At 42.0% G+C, this 26,938-nt stretch overlaps 1 protein-coding gene across 1 annotated transcript; it reads left to right on the forward strand.

The window, feature by feature from the left end:
• On the forward strand, nt 1-25,026 carry LOC308127912 (voltage-gated delayed rectifier potassium channel KCNH8-like). The gene is made up of 15 exons (XM_080493322.1): nt 1-408; nt 7,824-8,057; nt 8,158-8,289; nt 8,459-8,604; nt 8,679-8,937; nt 9,863-10,020; nt 10,994-11,201; nt 12,539-12,910; nt 13,082-13,281; nt 13,923-14,172; nt 17,132-17,346; nt 21,391-21,665; nt 23,853-23,962; nt 24,046-24,098; nt 24,196-25,026. Exons 1-15 carry the CDS (start codon nt 333-335, stop codon nt 24,841-24,843), a joined length of 3,336 nt encoding a protein of 1,111 aa, XP_080349448.1. The 5' UTR covers nt 1-332; the 3' UTR covers nt 24,844-25,026.
• Nucleotides 25,027-26,938: the final 1,912 nt, after the last annotated feature.

Here is a 26,938-nt window from a genome sequence, read left to right on the forward strand (position 1 = left end):
GTGTGAGTGAGGAAGAGGAGGAGGAGAGAGGGATTGCATTGCGGTACATCCGTGCGTAAATGTGACCATCCTCAGCGTGGTCTCTCCATCCCTGCGTCCTCACCCTTCTCCGCCTCCAGCGGCTCCTCTCTCCCGCCGTGAGCCACGATCACCTGTTCGGTGGTCGGTTCGGGACCGTGGAGCCCCGGGTGTCTCGACTCGGCGCCCTCCTACAGGGGCTAGGAGGAGCGCCGGGGGCTTCCTCTAGGTTCCTGCCGGGCTTCGTTACCGCCCCCGCCGGGGAGAGCCATGGCTCGGAGCGCCGGGAGAGACGCGGCTCGACCCGCTCCCGGATGCCGGTGATGAGGGGTCTGATCGCGCCACAGAACACCTTCCTGGACACCATCGCCACGCGCTTCGATGGGACCCGTGAGTGCATAATTCAATAACTTAATCTGACGCTGCGCAATGGAGGGTTCAAGCACTTTGTTGACTCTTGAGTTGCTCACTCCCAAATCCCTTTATTTGGCAAAGATTGAGCGGCTCAGAAATTACGGACCCCCTCTCCAGCGATCCGTAAAGTCCTTAATGAGAACATGGGCTCGCTCATACTCCGGCTGGTGAATGAATTGAGATGAATGAAAGCACAGACTACTGTCTAACGTTCAAAAATCAAGATGGAGAGTCCGCTGGTCCCCACAGAGCCTGATGCAAGACATCCATATGCACAAAATATTTAGTTATTTAGTTATTGCATTTGAAGCACATTGCACAATAATCTGTGCGGGGATGCAAAAACACGTGCATGCACATGCATCCTTGCAATTGAAACGAACACTTTCTGTAAAGATTTATAAACATGTATTATCACCCATAAAGAAACAAATGGGATTACCACATTTCAGATCCAGTTAAGCTTTTCTTTGTAGTTTTTATGGAAATATGAAGTTTTTCTACTAATTATGCATTGTTTATTAAAAGTTACCAGCTTACAAATATTACAGTCCATGAATTCAAAATATTGCAGGTCAGCCTTATGTGGATATATATATAATATATAATCATGTATTTCAAGTCAAACCTGGATTGAGCTTGAGCAAAAAGGTCTTCATTAAACCTGCATTTCCTCCCTCTCATTGCGTTTTTTAGTTTTTCTAAAGTGGAACACGACTTTGATTTCCATTGTGATTTCCTGAAATTGCATTTGGACCCTGGTGCTTGAAGATCTGGTTAGCACCTTAAGGCCTTCAACTTGTCCGGTAATTGCATAAGTCAGAACAAATCTACCCTTAAATTGGCACAAATGCACAGTAAAGCAGATTCAAACTGGTGCTCTGAGGTGAAGGCTGCTTCTAAGCCCGGCATACAGATCACTGTATTCTGGAGGGACGAGGCTTTGTAATTTAAATCATCTGCTCTGTGAAGAAAACTTTTCCGAGCTGTTGATCAAGTCTGTACTGAGTTAGTAATACATGGTGGTGAAATATGGTAGAGTTGGCGGTCGGGCCTAAAATCTAATTTAGTGAAGAGATCCTCCACTCTAACCTTCAGACAGTGGTACAACGTACTGGATCGTATGCACAACCCATATGAGGCAGGTCCATGGTAAAACAATCTGCTGTACTGTTCAAAATCTGGCTGGCTTGATTAGTAAAACATTCTTTTTCTTGTGATGTGTTTGTAAGGTGAAGTCTGTGCCTCAAAAACAGAACATGATCCTGTTTACACTGTTTAACGAGACTGCAAAAAATAATTCTCCACGCACCTCACATTCACATTTTCATACTATAATCTTCCACCAGTCTGTGCATTAATCCCACATAAACCTACAGGGAAACTGCTGTCAATCAAAATGTAAATTGCCCTTATGGCTTACAGTGTTATATAACGCAGTACTGAGGGCACAATGTATTAGTCATGGGTGTGCTTTCAAAGGCCTCACCACAGAATTATAGTCTATTTCATGAAACAGACGCCCAGATTCCAGTAAACATACAAACTAAATGTCAATCAGGTGCAGCGCTGATGTGAAGACACTCGAGATGCTGTGCAGTAATAAGCCATACATCTTTTCAGGAGCATTTGTAAGGATGTATGCGATGCCTTCAGTGTGTCTCCTGGGGTCAAAGTTTCTCAATTGAGCATTGATTCAATTAGTTTTTCCTATAAATTATGTGCCGGCTGCAGTCAGTTCTACTCCAATCTCGAGAGGACGACCCTGCAGCTTTGCATCTGATCACTTCTTCGTTCACAGGCACGCAGAAGGAGATCCATAAGACTGTTTGAGTAGGAACCTCTCGAGTTGTGAAAAGATGAGGATCTGAAGCCCAACGATAGCAGCACCCACCTATAGCGCCCCGTCAGGGACACTTCCAGGCCGCCTCCAGCTTGTATCGTTTGGAGCCCTCCTCCCAATATCCTGGAGAAGAGAAAAACTGCTGGAGATCATCTGGCTGAGTTCCGTTGAAAACATCACCTTCTGTCACATGTAACCCCAAGGTTCACATTCTGGGCAGTGAGGATTTCTTCCACTTAGTTTCTTCCACATCTTAGTTCCACCGGAGACATGGGGAAAGACTTCTCCTGGGTCCTGCACCCACAATGTTGGGTTGAAAAGCTCTTTGAAGTCGTCCCTTACTTCAATTCCTAGTCAACACCAACCCTCTCATCCAATCTGGCGTGAAGCACCTCTTTCAAACTAATCAAACGTTTGTCTTCTTCGTCTCCCGCCTCCTTTTCTTTCTGCCCTTTTTGTCACGGACCAGTATTACCACGATGTATCAGTGCTGCAAGCAACAGCAGCTGTGTGCGGCGCTGTGCTAAAAATGCTTCTGTTTGTGCGGTAAATGGAAACAACACAGCTGCCCTGTTCCTGGCTGGCGTTGACTGAGTCACAGGCCATTTGCATAGTGGAGTTAATCACAGTTCCCTCTTGTGCTGGACACTGGACACGTTTAGAAACGGGTGGCTTGCAGCACTTTGGAGGAATTAAATGACAGAAGACTTTCTGATTGAACCACTCTCATCAACCACCTCAGAGGCTTAAAGTACGAGAGATTTGAATAGTGCCACTTCTGTGTGCTGGACAGCAGTCGTGATCTCAGCCCACCAGAGATCTGATCGTTTGCAGTTAGTGAAGCGTGCATGAGCTTTATCCATGACCTTTACCTCTGCTTGTGGTTCGCACTTGTGTTTGCTTCTCAGAACAGCGACACTGAAGCAACTTACAAAAACTCCTTTCGGTAAAATAAACAAAGTCTTTATAGGTTTGAGTTTGGAGGAATAACTTTAACGATTGTGATCAGAATCAGTGAGAGAGGATTGAAGCTTCAGACATAAATCTGGAGCATCTTTGAGTCCACTTCATATTTCTGAGCTACAAACACAACGGCGGTTTTCTCAGTGGGTGCCCACGTTTTCTGACGCCATACGGGACCTGCTCTTTGTTACCGATCGTGAGATCTTAAGTACTACTGCCAGCTGAGCAGGACAATATTTTCAGGTCACGAGCTGGGATCTTCCATCTTTGCCATACAACATTAATGCAGCATGATAACCAGCGAGGCTCCAGGGAATTTCCCTGCTTTTCTTCTCCTTACTCTGCAGTGGAAAGCTTACACAGGAACCTCCCTTCAGCCCAGAAATATCTCAGTCCACAACGTGTGTATTTATAGGTACAGCTTTCAGTCTTAGATTGCATTATCAGCCTAATTAAATCTTATTGTAATTAAATTCAAATGTGTCACGTCTAAGGTAATTAACTTGTTTTCTCACAAGCATTTTAAAAGTACTATGCAAATTGTTTTTATATCTGTGTTCAGTAATATTAAAGAAATTACTTGTTGCATTGGCTTGGGAGAACTAATTAGTAGAAAATAATAATAATGTTCTACTAATTAGCACAGACACAATGGAAGTATCTTGTAAAGGGAAATTAATTATCTCCCTTTACGATATAAGACTGAAGGCAGTGTTTCATTAGATAATTTCATTGCTTTCACGGATTCACCTTTGTAGATGCTCATCACTGGAGTCCTAAAGTCTCAATGTTGTAAATAAGCAGCACAGCATTCATTGTTAAAATATGTTTACATGCTTGTACATTTTGTGCTACCAGAGACAAAAAAGACAGAGAAGCGAGAGTTTTGTCAGTCAATCCTCATAATGCAACAGCAAAACCCTGTGAAAGTTCTCGCTGGGTAAACTGTTCCAAAATTTATGTTTCTTTATGTGTGACTGGCGACCTGTCCAGAGTCAGCTGGGAAAGCCTCCAGTTGGATAAACTCTGGGCAAAAGATGGATGAATGAGCTACCATCCAGTTGAGGATGTGAGAAATAAAGATAAATAATACCACATTCTATTTTCTTAAAAAATGCTTTGCTATGTTTTTGGCTTACATTGCACACAGCTGAGAATCCACTGTGACGGACTATCACTGTCAGTGTTATCAGCAGTGGGCGGTGGGGGGGTTGGGGTTCCCTAAGCTGCTCAGGGGCCGAGTCTGAGTACTTTTGTAGTTCAGCTCACAACTTATTATACCTGCGTAGTGGTGTGGATGTGACAGGCCTGCCGTGTGCCTGGGGAATGTGCAGAAACTGAGTAAAACAAAGGAAAATGATGGCGCTCAGAGGCCATTTTCTCAGTATCCAGATCACGTCTTGGGGAAGGAAATGTATGTATAGCAGTGAGGTCGAGCACTATATGAACATAAAAACCTTGCACGCTGCAGAAGCCGAGGCAAAGAGGTGATTACACTTTTATATTTATATCTTGTATTAACTGCAACATTATCACAAATACTCCTCATGCACATTTATTCTCATTTGTTGCCATTAAATCTGAGCTTGGAGGGACAACAACAGACTAATCGCTGCTTTAACTGTGAGCTTAAGAGGAGGAGGGCATGTCATCTCCCAGAGCCAGAAAATGTTGATATGGACACAAAAAGAAGCAAGCGAAAAATAAGCAGGGAGGGGAGTGGTGTTATAAGTGCCCCTGTTTTGGTTCAGTCTTAAGACGCCTGTGCTTGAAATGAATGATCCACACTATTAATGGACTCCTGTTGAGTTTTCACGTTGTTCCAGTTATTTTTTTTCTCAGTGCTGTTGCTTCATACAGTCCAAAAGCATGTGTTTGCAGTTAATTCTGAAAGTTTGAGCAATAATGCAGTGGTGAGCAGTCCAGTGTGAACCCTGCCTTCACCAGGTCCAGGTCCTTAAAGAAGTTATGTTGGAATAACTGATGACAAATACTGGTTATTTCTGTAAGAGAGTCAGAGTCCCATTAACAGCTCCTATTTTCCCCCGCATTGTTCTTCACCAAAATGGGCTTAGTGCTCTTAGAGATTATTATATTCCTCCTTTCTCCTAGTCGATCATCTCATGAGTACAAGGCTCTGTGACTCATCAGCTCGTCTTATATTTCATCACACCGTTTCAAAACTCTGAGGCTGCATCATTGCGAGGTTGGAAATTGTGGCCGGGCTCCGTCCGCCCCGCCGCCTCGCAGAGCAACTGGAATGATCAGATGCTATTACAGCCGCTTCAACATCTATTTAACACACCTGGCAGGGCTGAGAACATAAAGGCGACTCCACTGTTGTTGTTGTCACTGCGCATCCATCTGTCTGCATACGAGTGGCGCAACTTGTTGCAGCCGTTTTTCTTGATATATAGTTGTGCACATTTGAATAAATAGAGCAGCAAAAAGCATACAGGGCTTGATTGTGGTTGGGATACAGAAGCTGTAAGAGGTTCAGTGCTGAACAGGCAAATTTCATAGTCACCAAATAACCTCTTATAAATAGTTTTTTGGATTGTGGGAGAATGGAACCAAATATATTCTACGCTTCATACGTCCGAGTGTTGCCAGAATAGTGTGTATTGACTGTGAAAAAAGTGTCCTTGTAGAGCAGAATGTGGTTATAGTATATTAGTTTATGAATAGTGAAATCCTGAATGTGAATGTTCAGATCACCGAGTCGGATTATATTGAGCAGATGTTTGTTTTTGTCGATGAGGTCTGACAAGAGCATTTGCACTGATCGCACTTTATTAATGTATGAATTATTCAAATTCATTGCCCCCAGTTCGTATTCATGCAATTTCACTCTCTGTCTCTCTTCTAATTTATCTCTCCCTCTCAAGCACGTTGTCCATCCTTCTCATTCATCCCTCTCTCTCTCTCATCCTGTATTGCTCCCATGCTTCAACGTCAATGCACCAATCCTCCAGATTCATTTATGTGTGGACTCCAATGTCTCTGCTGTGTTCCTCACCTGAACCAGTTTCAATGTGAATTATTCAACATTGTCTGTACAACCTCGACTCATTCGTCAAAGCTCTGATAATCAACTTACAGGCGTGTTTTCTGTCGCGTTTGATCGATCGGATTCATTACTGGATTGGAATAGTTCATTCTGTTCATACATGCTCAGTTTCATTGCCATGTGTAGGATTCCTCCCACTTTGTAGTTAATTTCTTTTTAAATGAACTACTCACTTTGTTTGATAGTGTTTATTAAACAAGCCATTCCCGCTGTGTTCCTGGCGTCATTCAGTTATGTTAGGAGAAAAAAGAAAAGCTCTTTATATTGTTTATGTTCACTAGGGAAACAATGATTACAACACATTACAAGTGGATTACCAGAGAGGAAAAGAAAAGCTTTCAAAAGCCTTATGATCAATGTATTTAATCCAGCCATGCTGGAGCAGGGAAGACATGTAGAACCATGCAGATAAGGGAAATGCCACAAACACAAATGAATAATTACAATTTGCACCTGTTACTTTAAGTCCCACTTAAAGAGAAACAGATATGATCGCTAGTTATTTGATCTAAATATTGACTGTGCAGAAAAAGGAAAGAAAATGACATATTAATTATTAAATAGTGAGATTCTGGCCTTGAGTGAAAGAAATAACATTAATACAGCTAAGCACTGATGCACTAAGAATTTTTAAATATGCTTTTGGGGAAGAAATCCCGTAAAACAGCAGATTTCTTAATGCTAAATAGAACATTATACCCCAAAAAACATATAATACAATGGATATACATCTAGAGTAGTATTATGTAATAATAATAGAGGTGATTGTACAAGTACAACAAAAAATTAAGCACTACTGCCATAAGAAGTGTCTATGTACGTTAATGCCTGCACAATAATGTTAAAGATGATAATACCACATAGCTCTTACAGTTGTAATGCTATATAGTAAATCTATTTCCACACTGATGCACATTATTTCATCTGTTTCATCTGTTTCTTTGCACAAAAGGAAATCTTGTGAACAATGGTAACGATGGCCCGAGGCTCAGCATATGGACAAATTGCTTTTGCAATCTTAGCGTGACACATCTAAACGCTCAACAAAATTGAAGTTTCATTTATTTGTGTTGCCCAAAACAAGCTGATTAAAAAAAATATTAAAAAGGACATAGAGAGTTGAGGAAGAATGACACAGTGAGGGAACAAAAGATAAAAGGGAAGAAGAACAAAAGAGCGGCAGGCGGGTTAAATTGTCCCTGAGGACAGCTCTTCAAAATGAGAAGAATCACTCCAGAGCCAACCATGGAGTGAAAGAGTCCTTTGAGTTAACATGAAATCTGAGTGAAACTGTAGCTGATGACCACACAGGTGCATAAAACACTACATGGATGTGAGTGGCAATAATAGAAAAGTCTTTACTGACTTTGTTTCACTGACTGATGACTTTGTGAGCGTGATCTGTAATGGGGGCGTATCTTGAATGTGATGGATGCTCTGTGACCCTGACTGTTTGCCCTCTCGCCAATCTCCAATCCTTCCTCCATGACTATGTTTCCCTTTTCCTCCACCCAGACAGCAACTTCGTCCTGGGGAACGCTCAGGTCCAGTCTCTGTACCCCATCGTCTATTGCTCCGATGGTTTCTGCGAGCTGACCGGCTTTGCCCGCGGCGAGCTGATGCAGAAGAGCTGCATGTGTCACTTCTTGTATGGTAGCGAGACCAGCGACCGCCTCACGTCACAGATGCAAAAGGCTCTGGATGAACGTCGAGAGTTCAAGACTGAGATCATCCTGTACAAGAAGGGTGGTAAGATTGGATGGCTGGAGGACACTGTCTCATTCAATTAATGCATAATGCACAAAACAGGCTCGAGCCAAGTGTGACATGTTTATGCCCCCTCACACAGCCTCCAAGTTCTGGTGTCTGCTGGACATCGTCCCCATCAAGAACGAGAAGAGCGAGGTGGTTCTGTTCCTGGTCTCACATAAAGACATCACAGAGAATAAGGACTTGGACCATGGCAATGATTCCGATATTGGTGAGAAAGAAAGCATGGAAAAAAAAAAAAAAAAAAAACACCCACAGGAAATTAAAAAGGTTTCTGAGAATATATTTTTAGTACGGTTATGACAGTGGGACTCCTCAAACCTTCTCACAGTTGCCATCAGTCTATTTTTCCTTTGCTGCTCCTGTGTCCTTGTTGTCAGATGAGGAGACCGGTCTGGAGATCCACCAGGTCAGTCGCCCTCCAGACTTCAACATGGAGCGCCGGCGCAGTCGTGCTGTCCTCTACCAGCTGTCTGGACACCTTCAGAAACAGGACAAGACCAAGAGCAAGCTGAAGATCAACAATGTGAGAATTGAAGTAGTTTTGAAGATGTCCTCCATGTCCGTATCATATTCATAAAACTTACTTGTTGTCATAAGAGCGTCCTTGGAGCCAACGCAAACCCGATCCCGGAGTATAAGGTCGCCGACGTCCAGAAGTCCCGCTTCATTCTACTTCACTACGGTGCATTCAAGGCTGGCTGGGACTGGCTCATCCTGTTGGCCACCTTCTACGTCGCCATCACTGTCCCCTACAATGTGTGCTTCACCACCGTGGAGATCCGGGAGGACGGCGGCTCGGCGGCTCGAAACCCTCCGAGTGTCAGCGACATCTTGGTGGAGATACTTTTCATCATCGGTGAGGCTACTTTAAGGCAGATTTTCTTTCTTCAACTGTCTTGTTCGTTCAGTCAACAGTATTTTCCTGGAACCCTTGTCCTCTTAATTGTCTGAAATATTTGAGATCTATGCTTACCGAACCTCTTTAACAATCTCCAACTTCACTCAATCGTAATCTTCTGTCTAACCTCAGGAAGAGAACTCCACAAGACTGATTAAAGGAATTAAAGAGAGCAAAGTACAAGCCGAAAAAATCCATAAAATAATTACCTTTTTAATCCTTTTCTCCTCTCAAAGGTCCGTTAATCAGAAGCCGATGTTAGATAGTTCACTTGATTCCTTGTTTCCTGCTACAGCTGTGTTAAGCAGATCAGGTCCACCAACGTTGGGTCTCTGTATCTCTAGGCAGGTAATCTGGGTCATCCTGAAAGTAAAACTGAAGCTGGTTTAATAAAGTCCAGGAGAACATGCTGGTCAATCTTGATTATCTATTTTATCCCGTAGCTACAATATGATTTATCTGCTTTTTTATATCTTTCCCAAACAAACAGTTTCTATAAATTACCAACAGATAATACCTGAAATAATCAAAAGGAAAGAACAGTCATGGTTTCATGTACAAAACTTCTTTTAAGAGTGCTGAAGGTACAATAAGAGACAATAATTGTCAAGTATTCAAAATCTGGTTGCGATGTCTCAAAGAGACAATAATTGTCTAGTATTCAAAATCTGGTTGCGATCTCTCAAATTGTAGGAGATCTAATGGCGCTGCAAGTAACAAAGTCAAAACTTAAACAGCTGGTTAGTGTCCGTATGGATGAAAACACAACAGTACCAGATGTAGTAGCAGCAGATGGTAAAATATTTTGGTGTAAAGCAGTCACCGAAGAGACAGGTGAAGCTGCCATTTCCGTCTAATATCTCTTTCCGTCTGTGTGTGCTAGACATCGTGCTGAACTTCCGAACGACGTACGTGAGCACCTCTGGTCAGGTTGTGTACGACGCTCGCTGCATTTGCATCCACTATGTCACATCCTGGTTGTTTGTGGACCTGATCGCTGCCTTGCCCTTCGATCTACTCTACGCCTTTAATATCAGTGTGGTGAGTTAAATAAACTAAATAAATGCCAACAATAGGAATGAATGCCTCTATGGAGGGGATGAATGAATCATGCATGCCTGGCTGTGTGCACTCCTTTATGTGTCTCTAGGTTTGATTCATGTGCACTTATGTGTGTGATGTATAGGTCGAGGCTTTGCCGGTGGTAACGGACGTCACTCTTTTATCAATGGCTCTCTCCTGCTGTTCGACTCTCCCTCCTCATTGATTTCATAAGACCATAAAGGAAATTGTACAGTTGGATATATGCTGTGTCATTTTGGCCCGATCGACAAAAGACTGTCAATCAACCTGGTTTAAAACCTGTGGTCTTACATCCTGCAGTGTGATGGTTTCAAGGACATTTCTTTTCTTTGAAGGCATATATAGATGATATAGATGTTGGTTGAGGAAATAATGGAGAAAAAATATTCTTATTGTTTTGGGTTTCAGTGTGCTACATTTTGTTTTCTTCTAGAATATTAATGCATTTGTCTACTTGGGTCTTCATGAATACTTCAGATCCTTCTCTGAAGTGCTCACAGCTCACATCCACATGCTGTATTACTGTATTTGGGAGGCAGTGTTTCCTAATCCCGATTCTTGGGGAACATTTCCAAGCATACTTTCAGAAGTGTTCACACTTGTCAAGTTTGTTCCGATCAAAACAAACTCTTGTGCTGCAATAGTGTGACGCATGTAAAAGGTAAAGGTGAACACTACCCGAGGAAGCTCTGCAGGAGTCTAACAAAAAACAAACTAGGACCACAGGTGAGGATGATATCAGTGGTATTCTGTTGTTATCTCCCCTGTGGAGGTAAATATGGATAGGTGCAGGCGCCCCTTCATTCAAGATGTGGAAAGATAAATCTCGACTTTTAATTTTCTGCTCCACCTGCCTACGAGCAGCTAATCCCATCCTATTGAGCTCCACATTTTGCATTTGGAAATATTCAAATATTTTTCTCTCTTCCAGAACTTTGGCGTTCACTTGCTAAAGACGGTGCGCCTCCTCCGCCTCCTGCGCCTCTTGCAGAAGTTGGACCGTTACTCCCAGTACAGTGCAGTGGTCCTCACACTGCTCATGTCCACGTTCGCCCTGCTGGCTCACTGGATGGCCTGTGTCTGGTACTTCATTGGCCGCAGTGAGATTGAAAGTAATAGCCCAACCTCATGGGATATAGGTTTGTACCTGCATGTACGAATTACTGAATTTAAAAGATTTATTATTGGATGTCCAGTTGCAATGGCTTTGATTTTCATAAAGTCACACAGGTAACTTAGTCAACATTTAGTGTCAGCTCATGGTAGTCCTGATGTCCAATAGCCATGGAAAAAAGAAAGATGTCTACTTTCAAAAGTAAAATGAATGAAAAAAATGACACCCCTGTCCAGAGGTTATTGCACTGTGATCCTACCTGTCAATGGTCAGTGGTACATGGACCTGAAACAAAAATCTAAACTTTATACATTATATCTTAATTGAAAATAATTTTTTAAAGGCAATTTCTGCATAATATCATACTGCAACAATCACAAGCTCTGATTTATGTTCAGTGGTTTTAATGCATTGTTGGGTCAAAACCATGTAAGCCATTAGTGTTTGTTTCGTTATGGTAACTCAGCATTGTGTAGAGTGTGTATCATTTACAATGCTCTAGAGCATGTACACACACTTATGTGCTGCCTGTGTCCTTTTACTGAGAAAACTGTTGTGATTATGGTGATCTGTTTCCCTTCCTCCTGCTCTCACAACACCGAGGTGCTAGTGGTAGTTATTGAACTCAGGGGATTAAAATCAGCAAAGAGAAACAAGAACAACCTCAAAACCAAGTGAATACAAATGGTCATAAATGTGGTAAAAAGGTCTCCAGTGATAAATAGATGTACACAAGTATGACCATGCACATTAGGGTAGAGTGGCTCTGGTGGAGTCCATTAATCGTAGTCTTTGTAATTGAGCTGTAGCAAAATTGCTTCTAGGCTGTGCAGCTGTGCTACACCAGCTTGGTTAATGATTGTGTGGATACCTCTTTAAAGTGTCACATGCTCAGCTTGCTTTGTTTTTCTAAGAAGTGGTTCCCATTTCCTGCTTATAGTTACATGTCAGATAGAAATTAGCAACCACTGCATTCACATTAGAATACCCATCAAATGTAGGCTGATGGGTGATGCTAAAGGACTCAGAAAAACACATTTGTTGTAATGTGCATTACATTTGTCAGTGGCAATATACAGAGTCGAACTGCAGGCTATCACGAAAAGGCTTCCAATTTAGGAAGTGAGACAACATTTTTGCACTAAAGACACAAATTATTTGAGATTATCTGTAATGCGAGCATGCAGTGTGTGGGTTGAACTTCCTGCAAACACGCAGACACCAACAATGAAATAATTATTCTGCCCTTCAGGCCCTGTTATCACGGCTAATGAAGCCTTCTTGTAAAGGTCATGTTACAAACACGGCTGCATTCTCATTAAACTGACAAACTCTTCTGCACTGTCCTTTCTTCATGTCCAGGCTGGCTTCACGAGTTGGCGAAACGCTTGGGAACGCCATACTTTCTGGCACCACTGACCTCCCTGCTGGGGGTCTCAGACTTGCCTCAAGGTGCCACGACAGCAGCACTGGCCAATTCCAGCCAGTTAAACAGCTCAGGGGTTCTGAGTGGGGCGGGTCTGCTGGGTTCAGGCCAGTGGAATGTGACCAGGGCGAGAGCGAGGACACCCAACGGGTCAGGGATGACACTGAGCGGCGGGCCGTCGGTCCGGAGCTCCTATGTTACGTCGCTGTACTTCGCTCTGAGCAGTCTGACCAGTGTGGGCTTCGGCAACGTTTCAGCCAACACAGACTCAGAGAAAATCTTTTCTATCTGCACCATGCTGATTGGAGGTAGGAAAAAGTCTTTGTTTATATTTTGACTGCAGTGATGAAATATAACAGAAGTTTAACCAAAAGGCAAATTAGATAGATGTCATATGTGATCTTACAATATGACAACAATGAGTTTACTATTCTGTAGTCTTTGAAGAATTCCTGATTTACTTCTTTGTTGCCCTGCAGCTTTAATGCACGCCGTGGTGTTTGGTAACGTGACCGCCATCATCCAGAGGATGTACTCACGCCGCTCACTCTACCACACCCGCACAAAAGACCTAAAGGACTTCATCCGTGTGCACCGGCTCCCCAAAGCTCTGGAGCAGCGCATGATGGAGTGTTTCCAGACGACCTGGTCTGTCAACAATGGTATCGACGTCAGCGAGGTAGGGAAAATTCACTGGAAGTCCAGTATCTTTCTGAAATGTCAAAGTGTTTGCTCAGTTTTCTGAAGTAGACATGTGGCCTCGGTGCTCTGAATAAACCTCCTCAGCTACAAAAGGGATGAATTGGATTGAAAAATGCTCATCTGGTGACTTGCCCTCCACGCAGACTAAAGAAACGGCTCAAAGTCATGGAGAGGATTTGTGTTTTGTTTTGGGTTTCTATCACGCTGGAGCAGCTATCTTAATTTAATGGATTAATGGCCTCACAAAACTCCCTCTGACTGTGTTTCAGCAAGGCTTCAAATCTAGATAATCCATTTTAATGAATTTACATGGTGGTGCACGGAAACTAATGCTTTAACAGTGATACACAGTGTCATATTTTGTTTCATGTTATTCAAAGAACAACACCGAGCAGTACTTACAATGTTCTTTCGAACGTTTTGATGTACAACAAATGTATTTGTCTAAATTAGATGAGCCAGTTTTACAATTTGCTGCAACCTGTTTAATCTTGCAGTACTGGTTTCCACCACAAGATGATGTATTGAGTCACTCAGATGAGGTCACAGAAGGAAAGGAGTGGCCGAAGCTAAGGCGCACAGGCGCACAAATTCACTCTCACGTCTCTCATTCCTCAGTTGCTGAAAGACTTTCCTGATGAGCTGAGGGCCGATATCGCCATGCACCTGAACAATGAGCTGCTGCAGCTGCCACTCTTTGAGTCCGCCAGCAGGGGATGTCTGCGCTCCCTCTCACTTATCATCAAGACTTCGTTTTGTGCCCCCGGGGAGTTCCTCATCCGCCAAGGCGACGCGCTCCAGGCAATCTACTTTGTATGCTCAGGCTCCATGGAGGTGCTGAAGGACAACACTGTGCTAGCCATTCTGGGTAAAAGAAACAATAAAAAAATAAACACTTAACACTCCACATTCGAGTTAGCAAAAAATTTAGATTTTTGTCAATTTATGGAAAAAAAACTTTGATCTCTTCAGTGGTAGTTAAACCTATTTCAAAAAGTCAAATGTATAAGCTGAATATTACTGAGCATGATCACTTTATATGCAGCTGTTATTTAATAACTAAGCTTTAAACTATCAAATTACATTCAGTATATGTGTAAATATCCCAATTTCAAGTACTTAAATTAGTTCATATACAGATCTGTATGTATGTATAGACGAGTGTGTGCATAACTCCTTTCCATTTATGCTTGTGTAATGAGATTTGTGCATGAGTGCGTAACTTGATTTTTGTATGCTAACACAGATTTGTTTGTGTGTTTGTATGCATGCACTTTATACATGTGTTGTATGTTTTGTGTGTGTGTCTTCAAGGCCTCTTACATGTCTCGTCCCCTTCACCTCAGTTTTTTCAGGGTTTTGTCTGCAACTTCGGTTTTCTTTGGCCTTTATCTGGACTGCATCCCCTAATATACATATTTAAACACTGAGTAGCACTGTAGTTCAGCTCATTGATAGCAAACTTAAGAATAAAGAAACTGGAGAGGACCTGGCTTGACAAAATGGATCACATACAAATAATAATATACATGCTCCAATCGAAATACTGCTGCTTTAATAGCCTTGTAGTTTATGCTGTGGCAGCAATATGCTTCCAAGCATTATCCTATAATTATTATTATTATTAGTCAAAAGAATTAAAATGAGAACAAAACAAAAAATATAAGCAGATGTTCTATGAAAACAAACAAGACGTGGCTCCACATCACAGACTTGTACTCAGTGAGGTTCAGCACCATGGACAGCACCCAATCCTGATTCACCCAATAATCGCATATCCATTTAGAGTCCTGTCAGAAAGCTTCCAGCATAATTTGCTCCCATGAACCAGACTGTAGGATTATCTTTATTGACTTCCGGGGAATCACTCCACATGTCTTGTTAAGTATTGTCAGACTCTCAAGGGAAATAAGAGCTGGATCGAGCCTTCTGTGGAATCTTGCAGTCTGAGCGAGCCATTTTTCTACCTGAATCTTGAAGGTCTTCTTTGTCTTGGACTCCCAACTATAGAAGCCCTCCTAGATTCTGGCAGCAAAGTGACTCAAAAAGCAGTGTTTGTGTCCAAGTGAAAGAGGATTCAGCTCTGGAAGGGCAGCCTGGGCCATGACAAGCCTTGAAATGAGTAATGGAGATTAGCATGCATTGAGGGACAGAAAAAAAAAAACACATGCTCCGTCATTGTTGGTTTTGAGTGCCAGATATTCCTTCTGGGATGGTATTGCAGGAGCCGAGGCATTCAAACTCCCTTTAGCTGCCCAGTCATGAACATAATATGGCTTCCTTTGAAGCTCAGCCACTTTAACTACCCTCCACAAATATTGCTACTACTTTCAAAGCGCAGTTCACATGAATAGAAGATAAAACAAGCCAACCATGAAATGACTGGTTGAGTGGTCGCACACAAAAAGGTAAATTTGAATTAAACTCAAAAAGAAATGCCTGCCAGACAACTCTCCCGAGCAACAAACAAACCGATCAACCAGTCAAAAGACAGGCTATGCTTTAACAAGACCCGAAAGTGCGATTTAAACTATACTTTGAGAGGAAACAGAGGAGATCGCGAGATAGCTCATCTTTGGTTTTGTAGTCCAATAATGAGCTGAAAATAAGAACGGACTGTTCAACTCAGAAGGAAATATTAGACATCCAACATTTAATAGTCAGCGGACTGCTTCTGTGAAGAATATAATCAAGAAGAGCAGCTTCGAGCTGATAAAAAAAAGCAATCACGCAGCAATCATGTCTGTCTTAAGATGTTCCCAAGGCAAACATTTCTCAGCCCATCAGGTGGAAGATGGTGTGTGACCCAGAGATTATGATAGGAGTACCCACAATCCCTTAAGGAAACTCAAAAACTTAATAAGAAAATAAAACATGCTTTAATGTAAATGTCTCTTTTTTACCTTGACAGGAGCACAATTGTCTGTTGACAATGGAAGGGAACCACAATAGATTGATGGAAGCCAGCTATGTGGGCAGACTTGCATCAAATGTGTGACCCCTGAACCCACCACTGCACGCACTTTGCAGAGTTGTCAACATGCTGCATGTTTTCAATACTCAGGCTGATAAAACAGCCACAACCTGTGTCAGTGTCACTCTCACAGAGTAAGATCCTCTCCAGAGTCTTGTCCTACAACGCGAACACCGACGCTCCTCCGAACATGGATTAAACAGAATAGGAAAACACAAACAGACTCACAAACAACCACTGGAATCAGTTCAGGTCCACATAAAGCAGAGGGAGCAAATTAGCAACACTGTTTTTCATATTAATGAGCTGTAAATAATGAAATGAGTGCTGCTGCCTTCAGAGGAAAGTTGAGGCAACTCATTAGCATGCCGGACCTCCACACGAGTGTGAATATCAAACGTGTGTTGGTCTCTCAGAAATAAAGCTCGACATGGAAACCCAACTCTCCTGAAGGCCTATAGGTATTTCTCTATCATGCATGGAGAAGTACAGAGTACACATGCTTTTTTTGTCTTCTTTTTCTTCTTTCAGCTTTCCTGCCTGCTCTGTCTTACCATCTCTTGCATGTACACACACACACAAATTGTTTTGGCATTGCCACTTTGGATTTACAGCTCTGGAGGTAGAAAGCGAAGGCAGAGAAAATAAGATACAAAGCCCCTGTTTCTAGCATACTTCATATAAGGTAGTGTAACCATACATCCTCTCAGCTCTCCAGTGTGATATTTCAGATGGGTTCCTCTTTGAAGTGCATTCTAGTAATTAAATTCCAAAACACGCTATGATGCATGCCTCCGTGTGTGCCATTAGTATATTGTTAACACAATGTTTTGACTACCTGTGTCTTTACCAGGCCGGGGCGACCTGATTGGCTCTGACTGCCTGACTCAGGAGGAGGTGATTAAGACTAACGCCTGTGTGAAGGCTCTGACCTACTGCGACCTTCAGTACATCAGCCTCAAAGGGCTGCGAGAAGTGCTCTGCCTGTATCCCGACTACGCCCAGAAGTTCATCACAGAGATCCAGCACGATCTGACGTACAACCTCCGGGAAGGTCACAACATCGAGGTACAGCTGTCGCCAGGGAGCAGGGAGGCCAGCCAATGGCCTTCACAAGCTTAGTGGTATAGTTTCAAAAGTGAAGAAAATAGATATTTGGCAATATTTTGAGGATGCTAAATTTGACTGCAAAGTAATTGCTAGCTACACTCCAGCTGATTCAACATTCTTTACCTAGAGATATACATACATTTAACTTTGCAGAAAGTAAACGCTTCTGGAAGTTATTAGGCTATACTCAGCCTAAAAACACTTTGTAATACTAATACTAATGCTACTACTACTACTGCTACTGATATTAATACTAATACTAATACTGACAATGACAATGATAATAATGGATTTTGTTTTTAGTCTACTTTACATTTGTGAATCTCAAAGTGTTAACATTGTGTATTCCCTTTTTAGACAAGTCGAGTAGTCTAAAATAAAATTATTTATTCTAATACAACTAAAATAGACTCACTTAGTAAAAATATGTTCCATTTTGGCACTCTTAAAAGTAATCATACAAAAACAGAGAAGATTTGTTATTGTAGAAGTAATACTGTTTAATTATATATTATAGTGGTTAATGTGTATGTTATATTCAAAACCATTGGCCCTTTTTTTTTCTTTTACAATGCAAGTATACAGATATTCAGATAGATTAGAATACAATAAAAAAGTGATTGAGTAATTTTCATGAGGTAAGGATAAATAGTTGCACCTTGACTGCTGCTTATCGGGATGCAGTGCTGGTGATTCAGAGGTGAAGGAAAATAGGCCGGACGTCGCTTTTGAGCAGCCACGTCCTCCAGCTCCTCTGGGGGAATAACCAACACGTCCACAGCCAAATGGGACTTGTAATCCCTGCGCCATGTTCAGGGTCTATTCGGGGGTCCCTCCTTCACTTGAACGATATCTGAGGCAGCCTGACCAGACAACCTCAATTAGCTCCTGCAAGAAAGCCTTTATCCATGTTCCATCCGATCTCTAAGAACGAGTCTCACTGGGGTAAACGCCAACATTTTTCTTACATGCACACAGTCTATTATTTGTACTCTTACAACATTTCTGGACTTCTCATCTCCATCTCTTGTTCAGAATGATTGAAGTGTTCACAGTTGTTCTACAGATATCAGGAGCAGAAAATACAAAGTTATTAGGGTGATTTGTAGGATAACTTCCAGACTCTAGAAGCAAAATTCCGATTGTTGTCATGAGGCTTCCCTTCATTGTACTGCTTTCACTTCTTACGGCATACTTTGCACCATTCAAATGCCGAGCTGCTCATGCAGCAGATTGAAGAAAATTGACAATATGTCAATCTCACAAGTCTATTTAAAGCATTTTCAAAACAATATCAGGGTGATAGCCATTAAAAGAAAACTCCTCTTTGTTTTAGATTAGTCAGCTGTGCAGTGACCTCCTCCACCCCAATATATTTTTTTTCTTTTCCCCATGCCACAGTGGTGGCTTTGCTCTTGGATAGGATTAGCCATCTGGACCGGGCAAGTGAGGAGGAATCCACAGCTCCTGCTTGAGACGCAGCCAACGCATAAAGACACGAGCTAAACACGGCCCACTCAGGCGCCAGAGATTTACAGATGGATCTCAGCTGTAGTGTACACATGAATAACCAGATTATACTGGAAATAAGTAAGTCACATTTTCACTGTGAGTAAGCTTGTTAATTAAAGCAAACGTCCATGAGTAAACGTCAACAAACTACATAGTTTGTTATGAAAGATGAGAGATATTTTCAAAGACATAGCATGAAGACTAAAGTAACCCTTGTGTTTTTCTACCTAATTCAATGATTTCCACTAAATGAGCTGAGCTGAAAATCATTTAGGCAATATCACTGTGGTGGAAATAACACACTCCACCAACATGGTGTAACAAAACTCAACTGAACCCAAATAAAACAAGCAACGACCGCAGTTACAATTTGTCCACTTGATTAGATAAACACCCATGGTGGTAATATTAAAGAAAATTTGGTTTTACGTGTATCTGGTCAGAAACTAGAGCCAAAAAGTCAAAAAGTGTTCTCGATCAGTGTCAAAACAGACAACTATTTCAACACCATTTTAAAAGTGGTGAAATTTGTAAAAAAAAATTGGACCAGTATCATTTAACTTGATTTGGATGCATTTTTAAACTAGCTCATAAACTAGCTCAAATTTAAATCTGGTTTGAAACTAGTTAAAGATACCATCCAATATGTGTGTAATTCATATACAAGGGTCATAGACCGTACAACCAGACTATGCAATTGCTATTTTATGGGATCCAATAAAGCCATTGTTCTTCTAACACTGCAATATGGTAAACATGAAAGTGGAGTGTAAACTCAAACATCCACATGGCTGTACAGTCACACACACGCTCACGTGAACGGATGGTACATATGCGTACGCAGCGACAGCATCCTCAGCAGAGCGTGGCCGGGGACTAAAAATAGTGCTGTCAGATTGGTGAGGGAGGAAGAGGGGGGTCATCCCTGGCTGGGTAAATATAGAGCAATGAGCCAGATGGAGACGAGTCGGGAAAACATCAGGATGAAAGGAAGCTGCAGGGGAAGAAAGATGGAGAGCCGATATTTGCATTCACGTGCCGACACACGCGCACATACACGCACGCGCACGCGCACACACACACACACACACACACACACACACACACACACACACACACACACACACACACACACACACACACACAGAGTACCGTTTCAATCACTTTGGAAGACATTGCAGTGATTTGATAGAGACTTAGCCCTCATTTAGAACCAAGTCTTTACCCAGAAACCCTCCCGATTTAGACAATGGGAGGCCAGTCCTCACAGATTTATGTCCTCACAACATGAGCAATAAATGTCCTGCAGACATTGAAGCATGCAACATCGCACTCTCACAAATCAACATATAACAGATTTGCCCTTGCTGAAAGTGAAAGAAGTGTATTCAGGCCAAAACATGCACACGCTAAACGCACGCCGGCACTGTCAGACTGCTGCAGCCCTCATGTGTAACACACACACACACACACGCACACACACACACACACACACACCCCAGTACATGAACACGCATCATTTCTCAAATAGGACACACATGCATTCCTCTTTTCTTTACACCTACAAACTACAAATATGACACACGCAAATCGGCCAGTGCCCTCTTTGTGGCACGCTGCATAACAGCATGGCACGTGATGCAGGCACACACACACACATACACACACACACACACACACACACACACACACACACACACACACACACACACACACACACACACACACACACACACACACACACACTCCAAACAGTCACTTCTCCGCTCAGTTCCCTCCAGGCAAACCTCTGCTAAAATTAAACCTCTGCGATCTAAAAATACCAGCCGGGCACGTGAGCTGAAAGACTGCATGGCGAAGACAACAAATAGAGGGGAGAGAAGAAGGGGAAGGGTGGTGGGTGACAGGGGAGCGGAGGATAAAAAGAAAAACAGAGGGAAGTGAGGAAATGAGGATGCTTGCCAGTGTTTTAATCAGCTTTGAATTGCTGCCTGCTGAAATGACAAACAGAGCAGGGGAATGCAACCATCCACAAATGACATATCAGCCTGCACCAACATGCAAACTGCTGGAATTCGAATCTGAGATCTGCTGTTGCAAAGCTTGTGCAAAAATATATTAACAGTGCATGTTGAAAATAAGACAAAACTGTGAGGACTTGGTGTCAATGACCGCTTGGTTTTGAATGAGCTTTGTGCTGAATGGATCTGAGCATTCTTGCTGCTGTTGTGAATGGCTCCACTCTGAGATGGGTTGAACAACTCAGTAGCTCCCCCACCTGATCACACAGCAAAACCGCAGCATTTCTGATCTCATCAACTTAACAGCTTCTACATCACTTGCAGGTTCGGCAGTCAATCAAAGTGTTTTGCCAACTTTCAGGAAAAGGCTCTCACAGTGAAATGGCAAATGTTACTGAAGAAGCTTAAAAAAAAAAATCCCCCAGGAAATGTTTCTTCTTCACACCCTGCCATGATTTCTGCCTTCCAGACAGACTGTGAGAGTAACGGGGGAATCATGAAGAAGCTTCCTTCCATTAAGGAAGACGAGGAGGGATCAGGGTCTGAAGGCGAGCACTCCCCTCTACCCAAGATGTCATCGCTTGGCAGGCTGGGCCGCGGTCTGCGCTCCCCCCTGCGCTCTCCTCTGCGCTCCCCACTGCTGCCCCCAAGACCCTTCCGCCCCGGCAGCGATCTGGTCCGGCCCTCCAGCCTGCAGATCCCGGCGGTGAGCTTCAGCTGCCTGCAGCCGGACCTCAGTCCACGGTAGGGAAGCCCCGCACTGTCAGGAGTGTTCTCTCCATTCAGTGATTCAATTCCTTGACATTATTCATGAACATAACCCACCCATGGGATGGAGTCTCTGGAGAAGTGGCAGCAGATGCTGGGCTTGAGGAATCAATTTATTTTGCAGCTGTGTGAGGGCAAGTAGAAACTGTGTCACTGTGTCGGTTTTCCAAAAAGGAAAATGTCACTTTAGCAAAATAGAAAGTGTCACATATGAGGTTCTCCACGTTGATCCTCCCACAGGTTTGTTTCTGGTCGTCATCAATTTTAACGAATTTCATCAGGAGTCAGAACTCACCTAATTAGTAAACAGAGTCCACCTGGGTGCAATCTTGTCTCAGTATAAATCTAGTTCTGCTCTGTGAAAGTCTCAGCCATTCAGAGAACATTTGTGAACAAACAGAATCATGAAGAGAAAGAAAACAAAACACAACAGACAAGCCAAAGAAGTTTAAAACAGGGTTTAGTTTTAAACACATGGGTATGAATACTATTGCACACCACAGTATGTTTGCTTTTACTGTATCTTAGGTTGCATAAACTACAATTTAGAAACTTATTTTCTTATGCATTTTACCTTTTTTAGCCATTTTGTTTCATCTGTTTTGATCTATGAGTTTAAGCTTTTTCAGTTGTTTTAGCCAATTGAAAAATATTTTGGGCTATTTTCATAGCTATTTAAATGTTTGGAGTGATATTGGCTATTTTAGCCTGTTTTGTCTTTAAGCAGTTTGACTGTTTAATCTATTTGACCCCTTTTAGGTTTAGCCAAGAGATTAGTACTTTGGAAAAATCATCTGCTCTCCCAATACAATAAGAATAGCATTTAAACATTTATTTTCACATAATCTTTGTTTTTCAGGACTCCAAGCTAAGAAAAATATAATATTAAAAAAATATATTGCTGATATGGCGTTCACATTATGTACTGCTGCAGTGGGAACACACCTGATTCATTAGTGTCTGAAGCCTCAGTGGTGCAGCAGAGGAGACCAGAGCATGAGTGAATTAAGGAAACGCCAGGCTGGTGATCTGCAGGCAGGCGTGGCAGTTTCTGTGACCTTTGACCTGCACAGCTGGAAAATATTAGTAGCAATCCATTTCCAACAAGAATGAACATGAAGGGGGAAACTTTTTTCCCAATTTGTGTAAAATGTAGGAACGTCTGGGATCAGCAAATGTTTTATGAAGATAACAGTAAATACAAACTTTTGCTGTGACTTTACACAGAAGGAAAACTTGGATCGTTTGTGCTTTGTGAACAACAAAATGTAGTTAGAAAGTCTTGAAATATATCTTCATTATAGAAATATAAAAAGGACTGAGGAAACTTCAGAAGGGAAACCCCAAAGATTATTAAGTCACTATCACATCTTCTCTGCTGCCCCCACAGTGCCTCCATATAATGTGCTTCGTTTGCTTTTGGATGTAGTCAGTGACTGCTCTCTCTGCTGCTGTGGTGATTAAACTGTGTCTACTTTGTGCTGATGAATAATGTAAAGTCTCAACGGATGCCTGGGGTCTCGTATGCACTCTTAAACAAGGAAAAGCCATTTGTAACCCCCCCGGATGTGCTCAAAGGTCGTCACAGTTTACAACACAATGTTGGGATTTGTAATCATTATCAGGCTGGGTTTGCTTATATTGTGCTGCCATCTTGTGGAATGTTTGTAACATTGCACCACATATAAGCATTGACGCATGACCAGTGCAGAACAGATGCTTTTACTTAGATTGAATATGTGATAACTCTTTCGATATAGTTTTCACGTGAGTGACTTAGCACAAAAGCCTGTTGTGTAATTCTTCTCATTTGTGTCCATCATATTTATACAAGACAAGTTTTAGTTAGTTAGTTAGTTAGTTAATAAAATGTTTTAATTATTAAATATATAACCATACAACGTCCACAAAGAAGAATTGGGACAAGGCTCCACCTGACCTCCAGTTTGTTTGTTTTTCTGTTGACGCAAGTTGGAACTTTGCTTCTTCACACTCACCCAAATTAGGCAAATCAAATATTTTATCTAATCGGAGATGGAGACCAAGGTGAAAAGAGATGCTCCTCAAAGTCCTCGGTACGCTGTCTGGCAGTGATTTGACATTTACGGGTAAATTGAGTCCTTCAGTGTTAAGTCACCTTCTCCTTTTTCGTGTCGGTATCAGGTTTGTGGATGGTATCGAGGCAGAAATCCAGCGTGGCTCATCTCAGAGGTTTGATTTTTCTCCTGCTGCAACTCAAAGTTTCTTACCCAGCCCTAATTCAGCAACCTCAGGTACTCGCACACACTCACAGGAAACATTGGTAAATATAATGGCGCTGAATGCAGAAGTTTAAAACTTGGTTAAATATCCACAGAGACCCATGAGGAAAGGAACACTATGCAGACTATTGAAAAACTAAAACATGAGGTAAGGCCAGTAAAGTATAAATGTATCAATAGACAACACTTTACATTAGAACTTTTCTCTACAATTTTGCCATTTTTCTTCTCATTTCATCATCCAGATGTGCATCCTCTCCCGTCAAGTCACCACTGTCAGTCAGGAGCTTCAGGAAATGACGCGTCTTCTCAAGCCTCTCTTTCACAACCCGTCCATGCTGCTGATACCCAGCGCTGTGACTCCACCGCCCAGCGTGTCGTCACTGAGCTGCTCCCCGGCCCCGCCTCTTCTTACCCAACATGTACCTGCAGACGATGCGTACCCCCCATCAGTCCTAACACCCAAACCACCGTCTCCTCATCTGAGCAAGGCATTTCAAGGAGAGTTTGGTCCACTTGGCCAAAACAGCATCGCTCCTCCTGTTGCCCACTGCTCAGCTCCTCCTTCCCTCCACAGCTCCCCTCATGAGCACACGACCATTCCACACCCAAGCTCTTCATCCTCTATCCCTTCACTTTCCTCATCAAGCCACCCATCATCCGCCACTCCCCTCCTGGTCGACCTATCAGAACCCAGCAGTGAATCGCAAACCCAGCCTCGCCTCACACTCTCATCCCAATTCATATCCAGGTCTTATTCCCTCTCCCTCTCCCCGTCGCACGTCCAGCCCTTTCTCCAGCCCTCCATCTCTGCACCACACCCCAGAGAGTCCGAGTGGGAGGAACACCCCACCCAGCTCAGCTTCATCGATGAAGGACGGCCCTCACTGTGAGTGGAAGTAAAGATGTGGACAATGGCACAGGACTGAGAGAAAGGACCAGCATGCCACACGACCAACTGCATGACAAACATCTGCTCAAGTTTGGCATGCAAGTTTTGATGTAAATATGTCAATTTAAAATTATTATAAGCACCATGCAGCAGATATGATAATAAAGGTTTGTTTTACAGTTTCATTGGATTATTTTATTTTTTTTTAAATCTCTGAATGGTCTAAACACAAGCTTACGCTATACTTTGTATCCCTTGAAGGTAGAATACAAAGGCTCAGAGGAGTATTCGAAGATCAAGTTTCTAATTTTGAGGTAGTCACACACCTTTCAACATTACACACGTTTTTCAGATCCACACACAGAGTGATGAAACTACCCTGCAATACCTTCTTATTTCAATTGATTTTCCCCAAAGTTGCTTGAAAAAAGGGGCAACGTGGCTCCTGTTAAAATGCACAATCGAAGCCAAAAGCCAGCGCCACTTTCATCTCTTCAACAGGCACCAGTGTTTCTGAAGACCCTCCAGCCTCATAAGTGCTCTCTGCAGGCAAAACAGCAGGGAGAGACGCAAGGAAGGTAATATGAGTGTCTGATCGACAATCATAAAGAAATATGTACTCAGAGATGGATTTAGTTTGGGTTGAAGAAAGAATAATTAGAAGACCATATCAGGAATCAGGGTACTCTCTCTTGAAACTCAATACTATATCCCCATATTTTATGTCTTAGAAGAAAACAAAAATGCATCGCTAAAAACACGCAACAAAAAAGTAAAGGAAAGTACTGTGCAACAAACATGACACCAGCTCTATAGTACTGTATTTATTTACCTCATTACCTCTAGTCTCTAATTTCTAGAAATCAAAAGAGACTGTTGGCTTAATAATAATAATAAAAATAATAATAATAATAATAATAATAATAATAATAATAATGCTTATAATGCCTTGCACTATGTGGGATCCAGTTTTCTACATACCAGTTTTAAACACAACTGAATGGGGTGATACATCGGAGCTTGGCTGGTAATTAACTCCAAACTAACTTCATGCTATTGTTCTTCTTCATTGGACGGCCTTGCTTCAGGTGACACCGAGCGGCGGGAATCAGATGTGCAGCCAGCAAAAACAAAAAGCAATCTTTTTTTTTTAAATATACAGTTGGCAAAACCATATACCTGCAGCAACATTTTGACATAGTAAATGGAATAGTTACTTTTAACAATATGAAAGCACAGAGTCTGCAGTTGAAAAAGAGGAAACCAGGAGAAATGGTTTGTCATTTTGTTTATATATTTCTAATATTTGCAGATTTGCAAAATTGTGTAATATGTTAAAAAGTCAATGCCATTTATACATATAGATAGTATTTCATGTTCTGGTCTGTTCAGTGAGGCGTGTTCCTTCTTATTTTAAAAAATAGGCATGCACACAGTGGCCTTGGCTAATACTAACCCTGCCTCCAGATACTTCGGAGTTTTCTCAAAGTTTCCCAAAAGATGTAAATAACTTCTCTATGTTGATAATGTTGCTTTGCCAAAACATCACTGACTGTTTTATTCAATACAATGCAGTAAATAATTAAGATGCTAGTTTCACAAACTCAAAATACTTATGCTCAGATGTGTTTATTTCCATCTGATTGGATGGGCAGATTGGGTGCTTTGGGGATTTAGGATTACACCATATGCAACAGACTATTCTATGTAAAGTCCCATTCAATTACTAAATGTACCTTCAACGGCAATTTAAAAGAGACATTTTCGTGAATATATGAAACCCCTTTGAAGCCTAAAAAATAAGATTGAAAATGATAAAATAGCTCAAATATCTAATATCCCCCTTTTCTAATAAGGGCGCACACAGTGTAGATTGAGCGTTTTAGGATAATGCGTGAGACAAATAACCACAATAAATATTGCACCGCCGACTCCACTAGGATAATTCCACAGTCACTGTTATTCTTTACAATGAACAAAAATATAAACTTTTGTTTTTGCTACCATTTTTCACAAGCTGAACTCAAAGATCTAATACTTTTGAAGTATGCAAAAGGCCTAATTCTCTCCAATATCGTTCACACATTTGTGTTGCA

The sequence above is a fragment of the Lipophrys pholis genome, assembly GCF_963383615.2.
Source record: "Lipophrys pholis genome assembly, chromosome: 23".
Classification (NCBI taxonomy): domain Eukaryota; kingdom Metazoa; phylum Chordata; class Actinopteri; order Blenniiformes; family Blenniidae; genus Lipophrys; species Lipophrys pholis.

Excerpts from the sequence above, each read along its gene's own strand:
- LOC308127912 (XM_080493322.1), top strand. The coding sequence starts at position 333 with ATGCCGGTGATGAGGGGTCTGATCGCGCCACAGAACACCTTCCTGGAC. Across the intron at positions 8,058-8,157 it reads CATCCTGTACAAGAAGGGTG|CCTCCAAGTTCTGGTGTCTG; the intron begins GTAAGATTGGAT and ends CCCCTCACACAG. Across the intron at positions 8,290-8,458 it reads TGGCAATGATTCCGATATTG|ATGAGGAGACCGGTCTGGAG; the intron begins GTGAGAAAGAAA and ends CCTTGTTGTCAG.